Here is a 22280-nt window from a genome sequence, read left to right as displayed (position 1 = left end):
TCTGTGACAGATATGATCACGTGTATCATATTAATGCTCTGAATCATATTAGTTGCTTCAACTGTTTAAGGTATGAATCTTATTCAGCAACATGTCCTGCTGCATTTGATAATTATTACGTTCGCAAAATTCTCCTTTTCAGTGACTGTCCTTAAAGTTACTTAGAAAGAGCTAGACGTGGGACCAAGAGACTAGTTTATGTGCAACATTTAACTAAATGTTAGATTTTTTGAACTTTCCTTCATTTTGAGTGCAGATGTAGGCACTGGTTTATAGCAGAGCACATTGCCAGTATTGAGACTGATCAGGTGAAGCCACAAATAAGAACATAAGAGCAGAACTAAACTATTTAGTGCTTTGAGACTGTTCCATCATTCAATGTCGGTGTAGCTGGCCAATGACCAATCTCCATATCTGTCTTTGCCCTGTATCCCTTTCGTCTGAAAACAAAAAACCTGTCAATCTCAGATTTAAAATTTACAATGGATTTCACATCAATTGTTGTAGAAAGGCTTCTGAATTTCACTTCTGAAAGATTTGCCTACAATTTAATAAATTAATAAGGTAACAAGATCTCTTTTTATAAAACTGATGGGAAAACCAGTGCTTATCCCTGACTGTTTTGGAGAGGTACGTAATGGACCCTTACATAATTGATCTGACACAGCTAAGGAAATGGTGGCACATCTTTTTTTTTGAGAGTGTGCTTTTCTGGGTCAGTACAGTTCTCCAGTATTTCCTTTCATATTGCAATGTTAGTAATGGTGCTTTACCAAATTGGGGAATGTTTTTGCAGCTACTTACATGAACACTCATCCAGAAGTGACATTTTGTTTAAGTTGGCTGTACTGTTGCGAGTTGGGTAACATTGCTTTGCATTGTGTTTACAATGAGATTCGGTATTGGAGCAGTATTTCAATCAGCAGAGTCACCTTCAGTTACTGACACTCTCGTATGACAGTGGTTGCAACCTCTGCACCTTTTTTCACATTTCCATCTACGATTTACTAAAAGTCAACAGTTTACACATGGTTTAGTCTCTCTATCGTTTACATTGCAAATCATCCAAATTTGCCCTGGCATAAAAACTTCCCCTGGGTTGGTTGACTGTTGCCAGTTGCTGTTTCAGGATGTATCCTTTGGCTGAGTTTTGTTGCTAAGTATAGATATAATTTTGCTTTCTTACTGACCTACAGCTGACAATGTTAATCTACTATAACCTTGTCTTTTATCGCACTTTACTGTTCCACATAGATTCTAAGAAATAAGTAGTTTGGATTAAAGGCCATTCATAGATACCTGTGGGGATGACTTGTTCCCTGACTTAATTAATCTGTGAAAGCATTTGCCATGGTCACATCCATATCTGAGTCTGGGAGGTGGACTTGTCTTGTTCCTTATATCTCAATTTTGGGATGCATGTGAGAATAATAAGCTGTGAAGTATGGGTAATTTCTATTCGATTTACTCTTTACCCCATTCTAAGAGTATTTGGGACCAACAGTTAAAATTCACATCAAAATATTACTTTTTTTTATACAGGTAAGTGCTGCTAAAGTGACATAAATTGGATGTCGACAGGATTTCCTGTCCTTCACATGCATCTTTTGGCTCCTAAATTAGAGATGAAAGGGGATGTCAGATCCTTCTTTCTAATGAGAAATATTTTAAAAGCCCAGCTGGTGTATAAGACACCACTTATGATAAATTTGTTTGGCATGAAATAAGTAATTTGTTTCATGTAGTATAGTCTGAATACTTTCCAAAAGAAAACAAATTGTAGAGGCTTTTAATCTTATACTCATCAGAACAAATGCAAGAATGCCAAATTTCAAACAATCACAACAATTTACACCAGTGGAGCAAAAGGTGCGAAATAAAAACCAAAAGGACTACGGATGCTGTAAATCAGAAACAAAAACAGAAATAGCTGGAAAAGTTCATCGGGTTTGGCAGCATCTGTGGAGGGAAATCAGAGTTAATGTTTTGGGTCAAGTGACCCTTCCTCAGAAAAAGGTACTAATTGATTGGCGGGTTGACTGTAATTGGTCAAGGCATTACCTTGGATAAGCTCCCCAAGCTCCCAGGTATTTCAAGAAGGTGCAATTTGGACCATATTCCTTTTGTTTGTGCAGAATGAGCCAAATTACAAAATCAAAGGATTTATCTTAAATTTTGAGTGCACTAATAACTACACAAACAACCAGTTTAATAGGATCAGTCAAGCTCATAATGTGATTCATCTACATTGCTAGAATTGGCTTAGATCACACATAGGAACACATTCTCTGCAAGTAAAGAGAGTATGGTTGGGCATTACACTTTATCTGAATTATCCAGTAACTGGAGAACCCAAAGCCATCACCCCACCACCCCATTGGCTTGGGTGCCACCATGGATAAAATGATTAAAATCAAATTACCAACAAGCCTTTTCACCTATTGTATGAATTGTTGCAGTTTGAAATTTGGTTTTCTTATGTTTTCTGTTAAGTACAAGATGCACTGCTTTGGCAACACATCTCTCTTTTCATCTGTATTATAATTTGTTCTTCATTACAGACACCCCATACTGTGTGTTTGCAAGAAGAATGTACATATCCATTGTTGAAGCTAGTCTAGGCACTTTGCTTTTTGATGGTCTCTTAATGAATTTCATGATAATTTGTGCCCTTAAAGCTGGAGAATGAGAAGGTAATCGCCATGCTGCTAAACAAGGCTGTGAGAAGAGAAATTTCATACCTGTCTTTACCTAACTGAGTGTATTGGCCAAGAATTATTTCCTGCAGTCCAGTCAGCAAAGTTTCTTTATGTTATTCTGTTCTTTTGGCTCAGAAAATATATTCCTTAATTTCCTGCAGATAACCTTTAGATTTTCCATCCTTTAATGGGTTTTCAGTTGCCTCACCCTTTCTTGTGCCTACACTGTTCTCAAAACTGTAAATGAAGACTGCATGGAAAGGATGACTGGTTCAGTCATTAACTGAGCCATTAATCTTGTCCTGCGTACTGCTCCATCAGTTTTACAGTTAGAATACAAATCAACATGTTGGAGTTCACTGCCCATATAATGATTTCCAGACAAACTGAAGGCTTTGTTGGTATTTTTAGTCAAGTACAGGCTTCTTCCAGGTAAATTATTGTTATGGAATCCTGAAAGCCACCAATAGGACAAATCTCTGTGATATGTTTGTTTCACAGTCTTGGCTATCACCTCAGTTAATTTTCCTCATCACATTTAATCTGTGTGTTAACATTTACATAGCTTTTTAGGCAGGTTACGCATTCTGATGCAAAACTTTTTCTCCAGAACACATCTTGATCAGATTGATAATAAGAAGCTATTACCATTTCCTAGCGATTGTTCTGAATTCCAAAATATCAATGTAAACTAGAATGGCATCATCTTTGGTTGTGATCCAAGGAAGGTCAGTGTTTTGTATTGTCATTCTGAATTAATTTTTGTCATCAAAGTAAAGAGACTTCATTCAAGACTTTATAGACATTACTTTGAACAGCCGTTGGTCTGAATAGATGAAAAGCAAGTTGAGCTGTTTCCTGGCATATCACTTGTCTGATGATAAAAATGAAAACATATGAAAAATAGTCTATATCATTCGTGACAGGAAATGTGGACTGAGCTTTATAGCTGAACCCCTTTTGCAGAATTTGCTTTGTATTCTGTCTTTCAGCTAAGTAAATTTGGCAATATTTTCAATGAAAGTCTGACTTAATTGAAGGTATTTGCACAACTTACAAAATAAATTGTGAATTAAGATTAAAATACAAGAAATGTTGCCTGATATAAATGTTAATACACCAATTTAATCCTTTGAATAATTTGCAGTCTTATGTTACTAAATTTTCTGTCATCTGTCATACGTAAAGAGATTGCCATTGGTGAGAAAATCTCATTCAGTTTCAATTGTTTACCCTCTATCCCACACAGTTTCAGAGAAAATTCATGAAAGATATTTAAGTCTCTCCTATATAATAGGAAACTTAAGATTTATTTTTTCAATGGCAGTCTGTTGGGCAACTGCCATGCTAAGCTTGAAAGCTAGAAAAGACCTACTCAGTTGATTTATTATCTGCTTGATTAAACAGCCATGCAAAATTACACACACACACACACAAACTATCGCACTCTCACCAGTGGTTTGAGCTCACGTTTTGTACAAAAACTGCAACACTTTTTAAAGTTCTTTTAAAAAGTTTGGTCACAATTGTGGCTGCAAGAACTCATCCTGTTTCAATTTGACCTGGAAATTTTCTGAATCAACCTTTTTTTAAGTGAAAATTATCGAAAGCCACACTGCTCAGAAATAAAGATTTTTAATGTTGCTTTGATGCAAACTGCTCAGTTCACCTTCCTAACTGATTGCAAGTTAAGGCACCTACAACTTCTTGCACTTGTTAAAAGCTCCCATCATGGGCCTAGTGAGTCTTATGTGCTGACATATCGTGAATAAAAATCAAAAGAACTGTGGATGCTGTAAATCAGAAACAACAACAGAAATTACTGGAAAACCAGTGAGCCTGACGTCAGTGGTGGGCAAGTTGTTGGAGGGAATCCTGAGGGAATGAACTACCAGAGGATGTGGTGGAGGCTGGTACAATTGCAACATTTAAGAGGCATCTGGATGGGTATATGAATAGGGAGGGTTTGGAGGGATATGGGCCAGGTGCTGGCAGGTGGGACTAGATTGGGTTGGTATATCTGGTCAGCATGGACAGGTTGGACCGAAGGGTCTGTTTCCATTCTGTACATCTCCATGAGTCTGTGACATATGGCAGCATCTGTGAAGAGAAATCAGTTAATGTTTCGGCTTGAGTGACCCTTCCTCAGAACAAGTGAACATATATATTCACTATACATAGTGAATATTTCAATCTCTGCATTCGGAGGATAAATATGAGGTAATGGTTGCATCAGTAACTGAAACAAAATACTTCAGCTGCAATCTGCTATTACTGAATATTTGCTCAAAAACATCTTTCGACACTCTGAAATTTCAGTTACATTATTTATGCACAAATAGAATAAAATAGTCTCCATTTGTGGGAAATTGAGTGGAGTTTAACAAATGCATGTACATGTCCATAATTATTAAAATTTGTTACAAAGTGAATCATTTGTAAGGTCAGGCTGACATTTCTCTGAACAATCTGCCTTTAATAAGCAGCAGACGAGTGCAATATTTGAAGAAATGTTTCTGACCTGTAAACTAGTATTTATGTTGGAAGAGTGGGATTTCTTTGTTCTTTATCTGTTGTAACTGTTGGGATCTGAAACAGAAAACAAAACAGCTGAGGGTACATGGTCAGATTCAACTTGGAGGATTATCAAGTGTGCTTTGGAAACTGATACGAGCGTATTCCTTTTTCATATTAGATGGCTGGTATTACCTATACCAAACAGAAGTAAATTATTTGAGTAACTCTGCTGTCATCATTTGCAGTGTTAATTGTGTGTAGTGCTGATGGTTGTATTCAAATGATGGTAATATTGGACAACACTGTGCCAAATTCTGTTGGAATCTGCTAACGATTTACTGACTAACTGAAAGAATCATCAGGAATGTTGGACAAGGATAGATTCTGAAGCAGTCTGGACTGATCTGCAGTTGCTGCAATTTGTTCATCTCCAATGAATTAGATTGAATTCTAAGTAAATTTGGTTCAGATGTTTGAGCACAAAAAGCTACAATAGAAATTGTGAGGTGAGGTATTTCAAATATAAACATGGATTCAGGTGTTCAAGAAAGGAGGGTAGGTTTCCAGTTTGTAAATTCAGAGCTGGATTTGCACAGCTGTGAGATTTGATGTCTCTGTCTAAAGACGTGGCATGTGCCTTGGGATTGATACCTGGAGAATGGAATGTTGCATGGTTGGTTGATTGTCCATCAGCAGTAGAGCTTTACATTTGAATGCTTGCTTATATTCCAGAGCTCTGCTGAACACTTGGGCCAGATCTTTTGGTTGCTGCCAGAACTGATCTGAACAACTGGAATCTTATTAAAGATTGCCCATCTCCCTGTCTATGATCTTTACGTGTCTGATCTATCAGGGTGGGCGATGGAGTAAAGTGCCAGCTGTGAGGGTAGCTTGGCAGATGAGTGAGGGGGTAAGCTACCAGGTGGCTACATCAATTGGATGGTAGGTAGATGAGGGTGGAGGATGGCAGATGGGAGAGGAGTTAGGGTACCTAGTGGATGACAGGGTAATATAGGCAGGTAAGTGAGTGAGAGGTTGAGGTCGGTCAAATGTAAGGGATTACCAGGTCTCTGTCAATGTGAGGGTCGGATGTGGAATGGAGAATTATCTGAGGAAGGTGTAGAGGTTGGGTGTCTTTGCTAAGGAGTAGGGGTCAAGTATTTAAGAGGTAGTGAGGCAGTTGTCCAGGATGGAGGTTAGGGGGTCAGATATCTGTCATAGGACAAGGAGTGCCAGATATCAGTGAAAATGGGAGGATGGTGTTGGGATTGCAGAATCCATGTCAGTGATGAGGCGGAGGAATCAGTTTTCTAAATCCTTTGGATCCAGGAAGCCAGTCTGAACCTTCCAAAGTTTCTGCTCTAAAACAAAGTTGGGGACTTATTTGCAGAAATCCAGATGCCAGGTAATGGCATTTTGGAAGTTTCAACTTTCTGGGTTATTCCTGCAGAGTCAGTGCTTTGGAAATCCAAAGATTTCGAGTACATCTGGTCTTGACTATGGAGACTGAAAAGTTCTGAACCAAGTTAAATATCAGCAGATAGCCAGAGTTTCAATGAAACCAAAAGTCAGCACCACTAACAACCAACTTGGCATAGACGATACAACACTGAATAACATCCCAATGTATCTTCCCAAGTAGTTCTGGTTAAATCAGTGAGGAGCTAATCCACATAAAATCAGTAAGGTTTGAACACTTAATCCCTGCATCAGCTAATCTCAATCAGATTGGGAGGAGTTCTGATTCAGTTTGATTTTGGAGGTTGCTGACTAATGTTGTCTCATGGCTGCACACCAATCCTGTAGTTTTCAAGCAAACTGAGCACATGACAGTCCCTTTAAGTTACTGCACAAAAAAAAAACTTGTAAATATAAGAACAAGGCTAGGCCACTTGGCCCTCTAGCCTGCTCTGCCATTAAGTAAGATCATGGCTGCCATGATTTTAACCTCAAGTCTACATTCCTACCTACCCCACCATATTCTCTCCGCCCCTCAGTAATCAGGAGTCTATCAACCTCTGTCTTAAACATTTCAACTTAAAGGGCCTATGCTGAAATGAATTGACTGAGCACAACAAAGAAATATAGAGGGGATGTTGGTGTAGACTTCATTAAACTGAGTGCTTTCCAGGAATCCCCAATCAGAAGTGTGCATTTGTCCACACTCTGTCACGATCACAGTTGGCTGTGAGCCTATTGGTTGAACTAACTACAAACATTTTAAGCTTGGTCATACTTTTCTTACTCTGCTAAATAGATGGTAAATATATGGATGTAGGTTTGCTTGCTGAGCTGGAAGGTTTTCAGATGTTTTGTCACCGTACTAGGTCCGCTTTCTATTTGTATATTTAGGTTTCCTTGGGTTTGTGATGTCATTTCTGGTGGCGATGTCATTTCCTGTTCATTTTCTCAGGTGGTGGTAAATGAGATCCAAGTCAATGTGTTTGTTGATAGAGTTCCAGTTGGAATGCCATGCTTCGAGGAATTCTTGTGTGTGTGTCTGTTTACGGACCAATACTGAACTACAGAAGCAATCTTCCCAACACCCACAAACAAAGCTGCGTTAGAACATTATTTCAATGAGCCACCACACACTGCAGCACAGAGGAAAATCACCTATACCATGTATTAAAAAAGAACGGGTACCCAATGAACACAATCCACTGATTTCTTAGCAACAAACCCAACAAGCAGACAGAACACAGAAACCCTAGCCACTCTCCCCTACATCAAAGACATCTCAGAAATGACTGCCAGACTATTCAGATGTCTTGGCATCATGGTAGCCCCACAAACCCACCGATACACTAAAACAGCAGCGAATGAACTTGAAAGACTCTATACAGGCAACAAGCAATAATAATATCATTTACAAAATACCTTGCAAGAACTGTAACAAACACTACATTGGATAAACAGGCAGAAAACTAGCCACCAGGATACATGAAGATCAACTAGTCACAAAAAGACAAGACCCACTCTTAATGGTATCCTTAAATACAGATAAGGAAGGACTCCTCTGGGACAACACATCCATTCCAGGACAAGCCAAACAGAGACACGCACGAGAATTCATCGAATGTGAATGTGTTGGATTATGTGCAGAAAGAGATTTACAAAAATGGTTCCAGAAATGCGAAATTTCAATTTTGAGGATAGATGGGAGAAGTTGGGATTGTTCCCTTGGAATGTTAAGTGGAGCTGAAATAGGACGTCTGAAAATGTTGAGATGTCTGCATAAATAGATAAGGAGAGAACGTTCCCACTCCTATAGGAACCAAGAATAGATTTACAAATATAGTAAAAGTGATGCAAGAAAATACTTTCTTATACAATGAGTGGTTCAGGTCAGGAATGCATTGCCTGAAATTGCTTAAGAAGTCATTGGATGCTTATTTGAAGAGAAACAACGTGCAATATTATGAGGAAAACGCAGGTGAATTGAACTAAGTTCTAATGTTCATTGGAGAGCTAATGCACACATGATGGGGGTCAATGACCCATCCATGGTTCTTTGACATTATTTAACTCAGTCATTCCCTCCTGTTGAGTTCCATGTTCTCTCACTCTTTAGGTAAAGAGGTTTCTTCTGAATTCCCTCTTGATTTCCTAATGAAGACAATCTTGTATTGATGATCTCTATTTTGCTCTTCCCTATAAGTGGAAAATTCTCACCTTGTCAACTCTTGTTCAAATCTTTCCAATTTTTATTAGTTCATCCCTCAGTTTCTGATGGGTGTTGCATTCCAGTTCTGGTATTATCATTGTAAGTCTTTGAGTTCTGAAAATCATGTTTTGTAGTGAACAGGACTATACAAATTATTCAGCAAGTGTGGTCTTACCAAAGTTCATCACAAATTCAGCATAACTTCATGACATTTCACTGATAACTCCTAAAAAATAAATCTTTATGCTTAATTTTCTTTTGTCACAGTTTTATTAACTTTTGATGTAACCTTTAGTGATATATATATTTGTACTCTCAAATCTTTTTCATCCTCTGTGCCATTTTGATTCTTCCTTTCCCAGCAATATGTTGCCTCCTTATTTTTTATTCGATTGCAATAGCTGATAATTATCTAACTTAAAATCAATTGGTCAATTATATGTTCATGCAGCACTTTTATTAATGAGCTTCTGCAATTTGTTATTGACCTGAGTGTTGATTGTCCCTTCCAATTTGACATCATCTGCAGCATTAGATATTATGTTTGTTATTTCAAAGTCTAAATCATTAATCTACATTATGAATAATAGTGATTTGGAGGTACGAGTGTTGGACTGGGGTGGACAAAGTTAAAAAGCACACACAACATCAGGTTATAGTCCAATAGGTTTATTTGGAAGCACTAGCTTTCAGAGTGCTGCTCCTTCATCAGGTGGCTGTGGGGTATAATAATGAATAATAATGGTCCTAGTTCTGGTCATCGTGAGACTAACTTTCCACTTTCTGTGCTCTGGACAGCTAGCCCGTGCCCCTACCCTCTGTGTTTTGGTTTTTAGTCAGCTAATCATCCATTCTGTCACTTGTTCCTGACTCCACCTGCTCTGATGTTATTCTTTGGTCTATTATGTGACACTTTATCAAAGACCTTTTGGAAATCTAGATGTATTTATAAAAACTGCAATTCTCTTGCTTCAGCATTTTATTACCACTTCAAAGAATTAATTGTACTTGGTCAAACAAGACTTTCCTCTTTGAAATCCATATTAACTGTGCGTTATTGTTTTTGATTTCTAAGTGTTTCAAACTGAGATACATTAAACTTTAAGGACACACATCTTAAATTGTAGTCAATTATTACTACCTTGATAGAATGTGATATATTAGTCTAAAGACTTGTAAATCAGTTACAAGCAGTCAGATGCATACACTTAACAATTAACAGTACTTGTGTACAGTCTAATCTTCAAATAAATTACCCAATAAACTGGGCTCTCATCAGTTCTTTAACCAGTTTGGGGGGATAATTCCCCTTGCTATCACTAAATCCCAGTCTATAACTTATGGCCCAATTTGATCTCGTTGGATGAAGATGTTGGCTGAGATGTTAAAGTAACTCAGTACCTTTTGTTATGAAAGGAAAAACTGACCAATTGATTTTGTTTAGGACAAGCATCTGTTTAGGTTGTTGAGTGAAGTTAAGATCAGAGTCTTGCTGGCTTTGGGACCTGCCAGAACTCCTTTACTTGCATGTAAAGAGCACTTGGAAGACTAGCATAAGCGACCTGGCAATCCTTCTACATCAGCAAGGAGTCAATCTCTTCAAAGCAGGGGAGGCAAATAGGGAGAAATGCAAGAAGGCAAATTGTGTCATTGTCTGAAAATAGTAAGGTGAAGAAGAGAATTGCAGCTGTTCATAGGATAACAATGACATTTCTGTTGCAAGTTTTAAACAGGCACATTTCCCCATGTATCTTATCCAGTACCAGCATGAGTCTGCCTCCAAATTGGATCATTAAGGTCAATAATTCAACTTTCCATTACGAACTCAGAAATTGGATTTACACTGACAGATTGAGATCAAAACCTAAGTTGATTCCAAGATCTGCCACCAAAAGCAGGCTGAAAATAGATTTTCCATTGATGTCCATGAAGATCTTGAACAAAAGAAATGTTTATGTTCAGCAGGAAAAAAATGAGAGAGAGAAGGAATTTGCAACTCTGAAAGCTTAGCTGCAAAAATCAACTATGCAGTGTCTAAGTGGGCATATAGGCTCAAAGGTACAAGTTTCTGTTGCTGTTTTAGGGTAAAATATCTGATCTCTGCAAAGGTCAGAATAGCAGATCGCTAAAGACATATCCAAACCCCTTCCAGACGATGATCAGTGTTTGCTCTGAGCTCCATGGTCACACACCAGGCCCCAACAGGCAGCACAGAAGAATTCAAAGGGAGTGCACACTTAAACAGATCAAGTGTACTACGAAAGAAAAAGTGGGGATGGTGCCCATGGTTATATAACCTCACAGCCCAGACTTACTCAGCCAAAAGACCATCTGAGCAAAGTAGGAGTGGGTGTAGAATCACACATCAGCACTGTCTTCAGGAAAGAAAAGGAAGAATGGAGTTCTTAAAACAAATGTGAAGCAAGAGTTTTCAAAAACTATAAAATTCTTGTGTACTGTATATATCTGAAATATTTTAAATTAAAAATTAACAATAAGCTTTTAAAAAGTCCCATCTGGAAAGTGTCCTAGGAATTCCAGGACAAACATAGAGGGATGAATTTGGTCATCACAGAAATGGAATCTTTGGAAAAGATTGAATTCTTCAAACCATGGAATAGCAGAAGAGCACAAAGTGCTTATGATTTATTCTGAAAGTAAGTATCCATTTCAGAAAGCAGAGCTGAAATAGATTCCCTGCTGAAGGCCCCAGATAACTTTCACTTCAATATTTTATCAAGTCTGCGGAGGGAACTAAACTTAAGTATATTGGTCTTTTCCAAGGTCTTCTCAACTTTCCTTTTAATTGAATCTCACACAAAGTCAGATTAAGGCAGTGTTTATTCTGTTTATTAAAAGGTCATGAACTTGTTTAGACTCAAGCATATTTGTTGCTCAGTGAATCTATTAAGTTAGCCGCATTGTATCAGTCCTTAGTTGAGCTGCTAATGAGATTACACTTTTATTAAGCAACTACCAGATTGCCAGTCAATTTTAGATTCTTAACCACACCCTGGTCTATGTGAGTCAATTATGAAGAAGTTAAATTAGGTATTGTTTGCACCTGAAGTCTAGATCTTGCATTTCCAGGGTGATACTGGATTAGTGGATGCTGCCTGAACTGCTGTGCTCTTCCAGCACCACTAATCCAGTATTTGCTTTCCGGCATCTGCAGTCATTGTTTTTACCTCCAGGATAATGGTGAGTCCATCACTGGAGTATAGCCCTTGACATTTCCTTTCCTTCCTTTAAAAACCATTTAAATACAAAAGGGTTCAAACAAATAAAGACAAGATTCATAGCATTTTTCCAGAGAAGAGAAAATATGATACAGCTCCTTAAGATCATGAATGCGAGACTCAAGATTGAAGCAGGAAAACTATTTCACCTCAATTCTGAACAGAGGACAGGAGAAATTGCATGCAAATGTTTTTGCCACAAGCAATGTGAAACTGTATTTCTTCCAAGAAGATAGCGGGGCAAGTGGAAAGAATTTGCAGAAAAAGTAGTTAATTCTGGGTAAACTGATATCTTTAAGTTGGGAGTCAGAAGAGTACCTGTAGAGCTGAGCCCAAAATATTCAGCAAATTACCTGATCTTGTTTTAAAGGAGGAAGGACAAGCAGCCACCCCTGATTTTCTTTAACATTGGAGATCAACCTGTTTATAAAGTTCAAATAAATCCATCACACATTCCACATGGGGTGTGCTTTATAGGCTGGATAACTTTTTCCTCTTTCTGGATTTTATGTCCGCCACTGAGCTTTGTTTTAATTTGTCCTTGGAGTGAGATAATATTGGCAACTGCACATCTATTAGGCGAAAGTGAGGACTGCAGCTGCTGGAGATTAGAGTCAAGAGTGTGTTGCCGGAAAAGCACAGCAGGTCAGGCAGCATCCAAGGAGTAGGCAACTCGACGTTCCAAGCCAAAGCCCTTCATCAGGAATGAGGCTGAGAGCCACGGGGCTGAAGAGATAAATGGGAGGGGGGGTGGGGCTGGGGAGAAGGTAGCTGAGAGTGCAATAGATGGATGGAGGTGAGGTAAAGGTGGGGAGGGGAGGGTGGAACGGATAGGTGGGAAGGAAGATAGACAGGTCATGAGGGCAGTGCTGAGTTGGAAGGTTGGAACAAAAAAAAGGTGGGGGGAGGGAAAATGAGGAAACTGGTGAAATCCACATTGATGCCATGGGGTTAGAGAGTCTCAAGATGGAAGATGAGGTGTTCTTCCTCAAGGCATCGGGTAGTAAGGGATTGGCGATGGAGGAGGCTCAAGACTAGCATGTCCTCAGCGGAGTAGGAGGGGGAGTTGAAGAGTTCAGCCACAGGGTGGTGGGGTTGGTTGGTGTGGGTGTCCTGGAGATGTTCTCTGAAGTGCTCTGCAAGTAGGCATCCTGTCTCCCCAGTGTAGAGGAGACCGCATCGAGAGCATGTGAAACCTTGATGGATGTGGAAGGCTCCTTTGGGGCCTTGGATGGAGGTGGCAGGGGAAGGTTACAGGACAGGAGGGTGGGTTGTTGGTGGGGGGTGGGGTGGGGAGGGGGGACCGTGGCCTGACGAGGGAGTTGCATAGGGAACAGCCTTTACGGAAAGCAGATAGGGGTGGGGAGGGAAATATATTTCTGGTGGTGGGGTCCATTTGTATGTGGCGGAAATGGCAGAGGATGATGCGATGTGGTTGGTGGAGTGGAGGGTGAGGACCAAGGGGGTTCTGTCCTTGTTGCAGTTGGAGGGGTGGGGTTCGAGGGCGGAGGTGCGGGAAGTGGATGAGATGCATTAGAGGGCTTCATCAACCACGTGGAAGGGGAAATTGCGGTCTTTAAAGAAGGAAGCCATCTGGTTTGTTCTGTGGTGGAACTAGTCCTCCTGGGTGCAAATGCGGTAGAAGCGGAAGAATTTGGAATAAGGGATAGCATTTTTACAGGAGGCAGGGTGGCAGGAGGTGTAGTCCAGGTAGCTGTGGGAGTCAGTGGGTTTATAGAAAATATCAGTGTTGAGTTGGTCACCGTTGATGAAGATGGAGAGGTCCAAGAAAGGGAGGGAGGGTCAGAGATGGTCCAGGTAAATTTAAGGTCAGGGTGGAATCTGTTGGTGCAGTTGATGAACTGTTCAACCTCTTCTTGGGAGCACAAGGTGACACTGATGCAATCATCAATGTAGTGCAGGAAAAGGTGGGGAGTAGTGCCAGTGTAACTACGGAAGATAGACTGTTCTACGTAACTGACAAAGAGAGAGGCAAAGCTAGGGCCCATGCAGGTGCCCGTGGCTACCCCTTTCATCTGGAGGATGTGGGAGGATTCAAAGGAGAAATTATTGAGGGTGAGGACCAGTTCAGCCAAACAAATAAGAGTATCAGTGGAAGGGTACTGGTGAGGACGTCGGGAGAGAAAGAAACGGAGGGCTTGGAGGCCATAGTCATGGTGGATGAAGGGTTAAAGGGACTGGATGTCCATGGTGAAGATGAGGCATTGGGTGCCAGGGAAGTGAAAGACTTGGAGGAGGTGGAGGGTGTGGTTGGTGTCCCGAACATATGTGGAGAGATCCTGGACCGGGGAAAGTACAGTATCGAGGGATGTGCGGATGAATTCAGTGGGGCAGGAGCAGGCTGAGATGATGGGTCAGCCAGGGTAGTTAAACTTGTGGATCTTGGGAAGGAGGTAGAACCGGTTGGTGCGGGGTTCCCGATCTATGGGGTTGGAAGCTGTGGGTGGGAGATCCCCTGAGTGATGAGATTGTGTACGGTCTAGGAGGTGAGGTCGTGGTCGAAGGGGCGGTAGGAAGAGGTGTCTTCAAGTTGATGCCTGGCTTCAGTGGTTTAGAGGTCAGTGCACCAAACTACCACTGCACCCCCCCTTGTCTGCTGGTTTGATGGTGAGGTTGGGGTTGGAGCCAAGGGAGTGGAGGACTGCACTTTGTGAGGGTGAGAGGTTGGAGTGAGTGAGGGGGTTGGACAGGTTGAGGCGGTCAATGTCCTGGCGGCAGTTGGAAATAAAGAGATTGAGGGTGGGTAACAGAATGGCATGGGGTGTCCAGCTGGATGGGGTGTGTTGGAGGTGGGCGAAGGCATCCTTGGAGCTTGGGTGGGAGCCTTGATGGAAAATGTAAGCTTGGTGACGGAGGCGGCAGAAGAAGTGTTCAATGTCACAACATGTGTTGGATTCAGTGCACAGTTAGGTAAGGGGTAAATGTAGGGGTATGGGTGGGTTGCGCTTCGGTGGGTTGGTGTGGACTTGTTGGGCCGAAGGGCCTGTTTCCATACTGTAAGTAATCTAATCTAATCTAATCTAATCTAATCTATTGCCCATCTTTGCGGTTGAATATATTTTGATCAACTCCGAAGGAAACAATCGTCAGCAATTTGGCATAGGGATGGAGTCACAGATTAACCAAACCAAGCAAAAGGGGATGGATATCTTTATCGGAAAGATGATAAGTAAACAGTGATGGATTGTTTGAAGCAAAGTAGCAGTTTTCATGGTTATTTATTTTGTTAGTTCCTCACAAATGACCAGATGAATTATTGGTGCAATATTAAGAAGGAACTATGGCCCAGTATCTCCCCTTCATCATGCTTTCCTATCTCTAGCCAAGGGAAAGATGCACAGGAGTAATCTGCAGGAAGCAATGTGTTAAAGTGATGATTAATGGAACCAAATCTATTTATTACAGATTCTAATAATGGGAAATAATTCATTATCAGATTTGATGTATAACTGAAAGGAATAACATTCCAGTATTTATGAACCTATTGTAGATTTACAATACATCTCAAGCGCTAATCTTACATGTTTTATTCCACAAGGAATGGAAGAGTGAAAATCAGAGGAAGCTTGTGCTTCCAGTCAAAGTGCCTAATCGCACTACAGAATGATTTAATCTTTTCATTCTCACATTTCCTCTGATAGATTGCAGGAAGTCATTAATGTGCCCTTTAAATCAGTGTTGAGAATGCAGCATTTTTAAGTTGACTGAACTGTTTACCATAACTGAACTTGAACTTGCTTTGCTGCTGTTTCCTCTGTTTTGATTAAACTGTTGGCTCATCCACACTCAGCTGGCTCCTGTTGGAGGGAAACATGGCCAATTGTTTGCTTGTTTGTATAATGATTGATAAGATGCTGCAATTTGATCCTGTTTTATGTGCCTGATTAGAGAGAACATAAAATGAGTCAATTTTGTTGTGTGTGTGTGTAAAACGTTTACTATGAAAACATCACACACATATTTTTGTGGTATAAATCATGAATAAATGAATCACTTAATTTCCCTACTTATTAGCTGAAATAGAACTTTAGTACAACTCTCAGCTACCCCAGTAGTTCAGTTGGTTAAAATACTTAATGGAATAGAATTAAATTAGTACAAAACAAATCAAACATTACATTAGTTTGGATTTCGCAGGGAAATCTGTGGTGAAACTGCCTAGATCCACTGTTATTGCTCTGGGGGAATCCAGGCCAATTTTATGACTGACAGCAACTTTTGAAAGTCTGCACAGCACAGTTAAATGTGGAAATCCAGAGATTGCTATCAATAATTCAAAACTTCCTCACAGGGTGTGCTGTTGAATTCACCCTCGATTGCAATAAAGTAGGAATTACTGAAGTGACGAGAAACTAAAACAAAATCAAAATACCGCAGATGTTAGAAATCCAAAGTAAAAGCAGGGTCCGAAGTAGGGTCCTTGCTGTGAGATCATACTGGGATAAGCATTACACACTTATCCTGCCACCCTTTAAATCTCTCCCTACAGCTGCTGCTGGAGTAGTGCCAGCATTTTCTGTTTTTGATGAAAACTAGCACTATGACCCTCTTAGTCTCACTGTACACACACAAAACGTACACACCTTGTTGAATGAAGTGGAACTGGAATTTCAATGGCATGCTAGGTTGTTTGTTTTACTGTTAAATTATTGCACTATGTGTGAAAAACCATTTTTTTGTATTTGTGAAATGATAACGTTTGTCCATTATAACAAGAGTTCACATTTTCAGAATAAATTGCGGCTTTGTGATATTACGACTTCTACTGTAATTCCTTGTAATGGCCCAGTATATCTCAATCTCTGTGAAAACAAAGAGTAGAAGTCAAAAATTCAGTGGTCTTCGTTTCCTTGTTCCTTGTCTCTGAAAGTATCTCAGTATGATTGGCTGTCTACCCTGTGTGATGACATCACCATTGCTGGACACAAAGAAATCTCCTTGCCTTGGTGACAAACTGAGAGTCGGCAAAGTGGAAAATTCATGAAGGTTCTTGGATCTTTGTGGGCACCTTTCCTCAAGATCAGCATCTTCAATTCACTGGACACTGCAAAGTTAGGATCATGAATTGATCCCTGTTCTTTATTAGGAAAACTACTTGCAATCTTCACTTGTGTGTACCCTGTATATGATAATGTTAAGAGATCAATTAAAGGAAATATAAATTTGCTTAGATTTGTAGTTTTGAGATGACTTTTCCAACTGTAATTTAAAGCAAGATAAAATTTTAACTCAAAGTATTCTTCATGTCCACATAGCAAAGCGTAGCTGGTATTGTTTATACTTAGAATAATCCAGTTCCTACGTTTGTTGCTTCCTGTATTTAAAAGAACTCTTCCAATTCTGACTGAAAAGCTTTTGTTTTACAGATTGCTTAAACTGCAGTAAAATTTCCCAGCTAACTGATCGTTTGGGGACACTGGAGGCTAAGGTACACTTGAACAGATTCTGATTGATCTATGCAGTTCCTATTGAATTCCTGGATGTTTTCACTTATGGCCAGTGATCATTTGGCCCAACTACTCTGCTAGTGTTTATACTCCATTCCATCTCCCTCGACCCAGCTCTTTGGCATGCTATTCCATTCGCTCATCTCTTGATACCCTCGTATTTGCACTTGAAAGCAGTGATTTGCCTCACCAATGTTCTTAGCTAGCAAGTCCAACACTCCAACCACCTGAATAATAAAAAATATTCCTGATTCCCTATTGAGTTCATTAGAACTATTAGAACTATTTACACCCCATTGTTTTTGAATACTCCCACAATGGAAACATTCTACGTCTATCCTGTCTAATCCATTGGTGATTTGAAAAATCTGTGTCAGGTCACCTCGAAGTCCTCTTCTGAAAGAAAAAGCCCCATCCTGCACAGTCTTTCCCAATAGCTCTCACTTCAAATCTTTGTAAATCTTTATTGTTCTGTACTTGCGTTAACACAGTATGAAGATGGGAACGCTGTAGGTGTTGTGTAGTGAGACAAGAACTCTGTGGAGTGCACTAACTCGACTGTGCTCTGTACCAAGATGGAACTCTGTAAGTGCTCTCTACAGAGATGAGAACTCAGTACAGTGCACTATAGCAAGGTGGAAACTCTGTACAATTCTCTGTACCGAGATGGGAACTCTGTACAATGCTTTGTATCCAGACGGGAACTCATTGCAATGCTTTGTTCTGAGATGGGAACTCTGTACAATACTCTGTACTGAGATGGGAACTCTGTGCCGAGATGGGAACTCTGTACAATGCTCTGTACTGAGACAGGAACTCTGCATTTCACTCTTCATGTCCTGCTGTTTAGAGTTCTTTCCAAGCATTTGTGCTCACTGAGGCCAGCATGGATCATTGAACCCTTTGTCCTTGCACTGCAGGTGGCTTTACTGGCAGCTGCAGAGCCAGTCAGTTCTCTAGTGACAAACCATGGACACCTGATGCTTAAAGGAGCCCCTGAAGATACGATTAAAGTCCGAGGCACTCCAGCTGTGCGAGGCCTGCCCGGAGCCCGGGGCCCAAAAGGTCAGTAATACAAAAACATAGCCATATTTTACTTTGTAATGACAACAATACAGACCATGTGGACTTGATCTAATGCATGCTTCATTCAGATGAACTGTTTTCAAGTCAGTAATTTATTCGACAAACCTCTCTAATCCTACTCTGCACTGAATCAGTGAGACAACAATTTGAGGATAACCTTTGGATGCTAATATAATGTTTTGCTTCAGCTAACAGCAGTTATACACGAATGAAACGTTTGAGCTGCAACTTATTACAAATATGTCCAATTTATGGACAATCTTTAGGACATTCCATTCTAAGCTATTTTGTTTGCAATGTTTGAAAATTAGAGCGCCAGCCATTTGCCAATGTTATGCCATGCAGGGTATGTTGCTTCAGAAAGAATGTCCAATTCATGAAGAAGGGTGCAGAGGAGATTCACCAAGGTAATATGAAAGAAATGAATGCTCTTCTCATGAAGAGAGACAAAAGAAAATCAGAACAGAGAAGGGTCAAAGAGTTCTTGGAGGAAGGCATTCAATATCATGCACTAAGAGTTTTCATAAACTAAATAGGAAAAACTACTTGTTTGGTGAATGAGTTGGAAACCAGGCTTAAAGCCAGTTATCACCAGGAAAAGAACCAAGGGAGAGAAATGGTCACGAGATTGATTTTACAGAGAAACTGAAGATATAGACTACCCTTCTGGCTAACATAAGGAAGTTGAAACTATTGTTACTTTTTAAAGTATGGTGTATATAAGTTCCAGAAGGAAAACTTTGGAAGAGTGCATGATAAAACAAGGGAAAGTATTATCTCAAGAAGTTGTTCTATAATGCTCCCAGAGCTGGATCAATGCAAATGGTTTCTGTTAATTTAATATTTTGATCGTTTGTGTCAAGGTATGAGAAAATTGAGTGATTGTGTTATCTATTTCACCATTGTTTATTTACCCTAAACAACTTACAATCTTGTATTTTAAAATTCTAGAATAACTGTATGTGTGTTTAACTTGCAATGCGGTGATTGGGTCATTTGTGGTATTTCTGTGTTCTGCGTGCCCATTTCAAACAGTCATTCTAATCATATTTGGGAAAAAAATACAATGTATTATGTAACTTTCTTCTAACGTAATGCAGTAATATAAGAATTATATGCTTCTGAATGCACCAGCAATGATATAGATATAGACTTACATCGATAATTTTCAACTAACATTAAGAGAAATAGGGATTTCATCTCAGATTTAACCTTATTAAGTAAAGAAGGACAGCTGAATATACATTTTTAGTTATGTCATGTTACCTTTTATTTTGATTTTGTAGCCAAGTTATTTAGGCTTGTCTGCAGCTTATAATATTATTGGTGATGCCTATTCCATGCAACTACATTTTAAAAACAAAATTTGGATCTTGTCATCTTCAGCTTCCGCTGTGAAATTCAAGTTACAACAATTTATAACATGGAAAAAATGTTCATTGGTATGAAGAAAACTCAACCCGTTCTCATTAGCATTGCAGACCAGACCTTGTCATCAAAAGCACAGGAAAGACCCAACTAGGTGTGTCATTCTGACATCCAATGGATCAAGTATCTTCCATATTGGAGCAAATGGCACAGGATGGTATAGAGGGAGAAGCAACGTGTGTTTTGCCATGTTTTGTCAGGTCTAGCAGAGCCCAACTGAATAAATGGAAAACATTACATTTTTGTAAAGTCAAAACAAAAGTTTTTAAAGTTATTGAAAATGTAACAAAGACTGGTATAATAAAAATACTACTGTCTACTGACTACTAACCAACCCTATAATACAAACAAAACCAAACACTGTGCAAAACAACACCAATAAGTAAATAAGTGACTAATAAAACAAAAAAAACAACAAAAGAACCTACATGAACATAAAATAACACTGCATGGCACAAAGCTCCCAAACAAAAAAATGGGAGCGTTTTGTATATATACCCATATTCACTTGTCCTACCTGCCTATCTTCTTTTCCACCGATCCACTCCACCCTCCTCTCTGACCTATCACCTTCATCCCCACCCCCATTCACCCATTGTACTCTTTGCTATCTTCCCCCACCCTCCTCTCTGACCTATCACCTTCATCCCCACCCCCATTCACCCATTGTACTCTTTGCTATCTTCCCCCACCCTCCTCTCTGACCTATCACCTTCATCCCCACCCCCATTCACCCATTGTACTCTTTGCTATCTTCCCCCACCCTCCTCTCTGAACTATCACCACCCCTATTCACCTATTGTACTTTATGCTACTTTCTCCCCACCCCCACCCCCTCTCATTTATCTCTCCACTCTGCAGACATCCTGCCTCTATTCCTGATGAAGGGCTTTTGCCCGAAACGTCGATTTTCCTGCTCCTCAGATCTGCCTGACCTGCTGTGCTTTTCCAGCACCACTCTAATCTATACCCATATTCACTCAGGTTTCCCCCCTCCAGGGCCCAGGGCTCAACAAACCTAACCATCCTGGTTAAACAAATGCCCTAGAGTCATAAATTCATAGAGATGTACGGCATGAGAATGTTGGTCCAACCTGTCCATGCCGACCAAATGTCCCAACCTAATCTAGTCCCACCTGCCAGCATCTGGCCCATATCCCTCTAAACCCTCTTATTCATATACCCATCCAGATGCCTTTAAATGTTGCAATTGTACCAGTCTCCACCACTTCCTCTGGCAGCTCATTCCACACACATACCACCCTCTGTGTGAAAAAGTTGCCCCTCAGGTCTCTTTTTATCTTTCCCTTCTCACCCTAAACCTATGCCCTCTAGTTCAGGACTCCCCCACCCCACGGTGTATCCTATCCATGCCCCTCATATTTTGTAAACCTCTATAAGGTCACCCCTCAGGTTCCGACGTTCCAGGGAAAACAGCCCCAGCCTATTCCGCCTCTCCCTATAGCTCAAATTCTCTAACCCTTGCAGACACACCTGCAAAAAGGGCTGCCATGTCTTATAAAAAAATGTCTGTTGTGTGGTGCACCATATTTGTTAAAATAAAATCCAAGGGAATATGCTCCCTAATTAATTTCCACCATCTCATCAAGCCCAGCGGTTTCTCAGACACCCAGTTCATCAGAATTTTCTTCCATGTACAGTATGCAAGAATATTAAATAGTTTTTTCCCATGCCCATCTAAAGATGATAAATTCAGTAGACCTAAGAGGAGAGACATTGGGTCTACTTTCACTTCAGTCCTCAATACCCTCCCTAACTCTCCCACCACAGCGCTCCAATAAACACAGAGCCTGTGACATGTTCAGAAGCAATGGGTAAGAGTACCTACGCTTATTTTACATTTTGGACACACTGAAGATGCCCCTTTTTTAAACTTCACAGATGGTCCGGTGTCAAATGAACCCTGTGCAGAACTTTTAGCTTCATAGCACATGTCCAATGACAGATTAAGATCTTTCGCGCATTCTCCCATATGTTCTCCCATGTTTCAGAAGAAACCTCCACTCCTAGCACTTGCTCCCAAACCTCACATAATCAGTTAATATCCTGCCAGACTCAACCACCCAGCAGGCAATAGAGGGCACTAACCGAAAGGGTACTTGTGGCACATTAGCAACAACTTCTCCTTAGTGAGAAGGGTAGTCTTCTTCTGGAT

General features: G+C 40.2%; 1 protein-coding gene across 3 annotated transcripts in view; it reads left to right on the top strand.

The window, feature by feature from the left end:
* emid1 (EMI domain containing 1) overlaps positions 1 to 22280 on the top strand; it is a 343266-nt gene that overhangs the window by 193738 nt on the left and 127248 nt on the right. For all 3 annotated transcript variants that reach the window (XM_072588069.1, XM_072588070.1, XM_072588071.1), the window contains exons 5-6: positions 17510 to 17571; positions 18511 to 18655. In XM_072588069.1, coding sequence (XP_072444170.1) covers positions 17510 to 17571; positions 18511 to 18655 — 207 coding nt within the window. The remainder of the gene's footprint in view (positions 1 to 17509; positions 17572 to 18510; positions 18656 to 22280) is intronic.

Source organism: Chiloscyllium punctatum, chromosome 17, assembly GCF_047496795.1.
Source record: "Chiloscyllium punctatum isolate Juve2018m chromosome 17, sChiPun1.3, whole genome shotgun sequence".
Taxonomy (NCBI): domain Eukaryota; kingdom Metazoa; phylum Chordata; class Chondrichthyes; order Orectolobiformes; family Hemiscylliidae; genus Chiloscyllium; species Chiloscyllium punctatum.
This window is presented reverse-complemented; position numbering and strand designations above follow the sequence as displayed.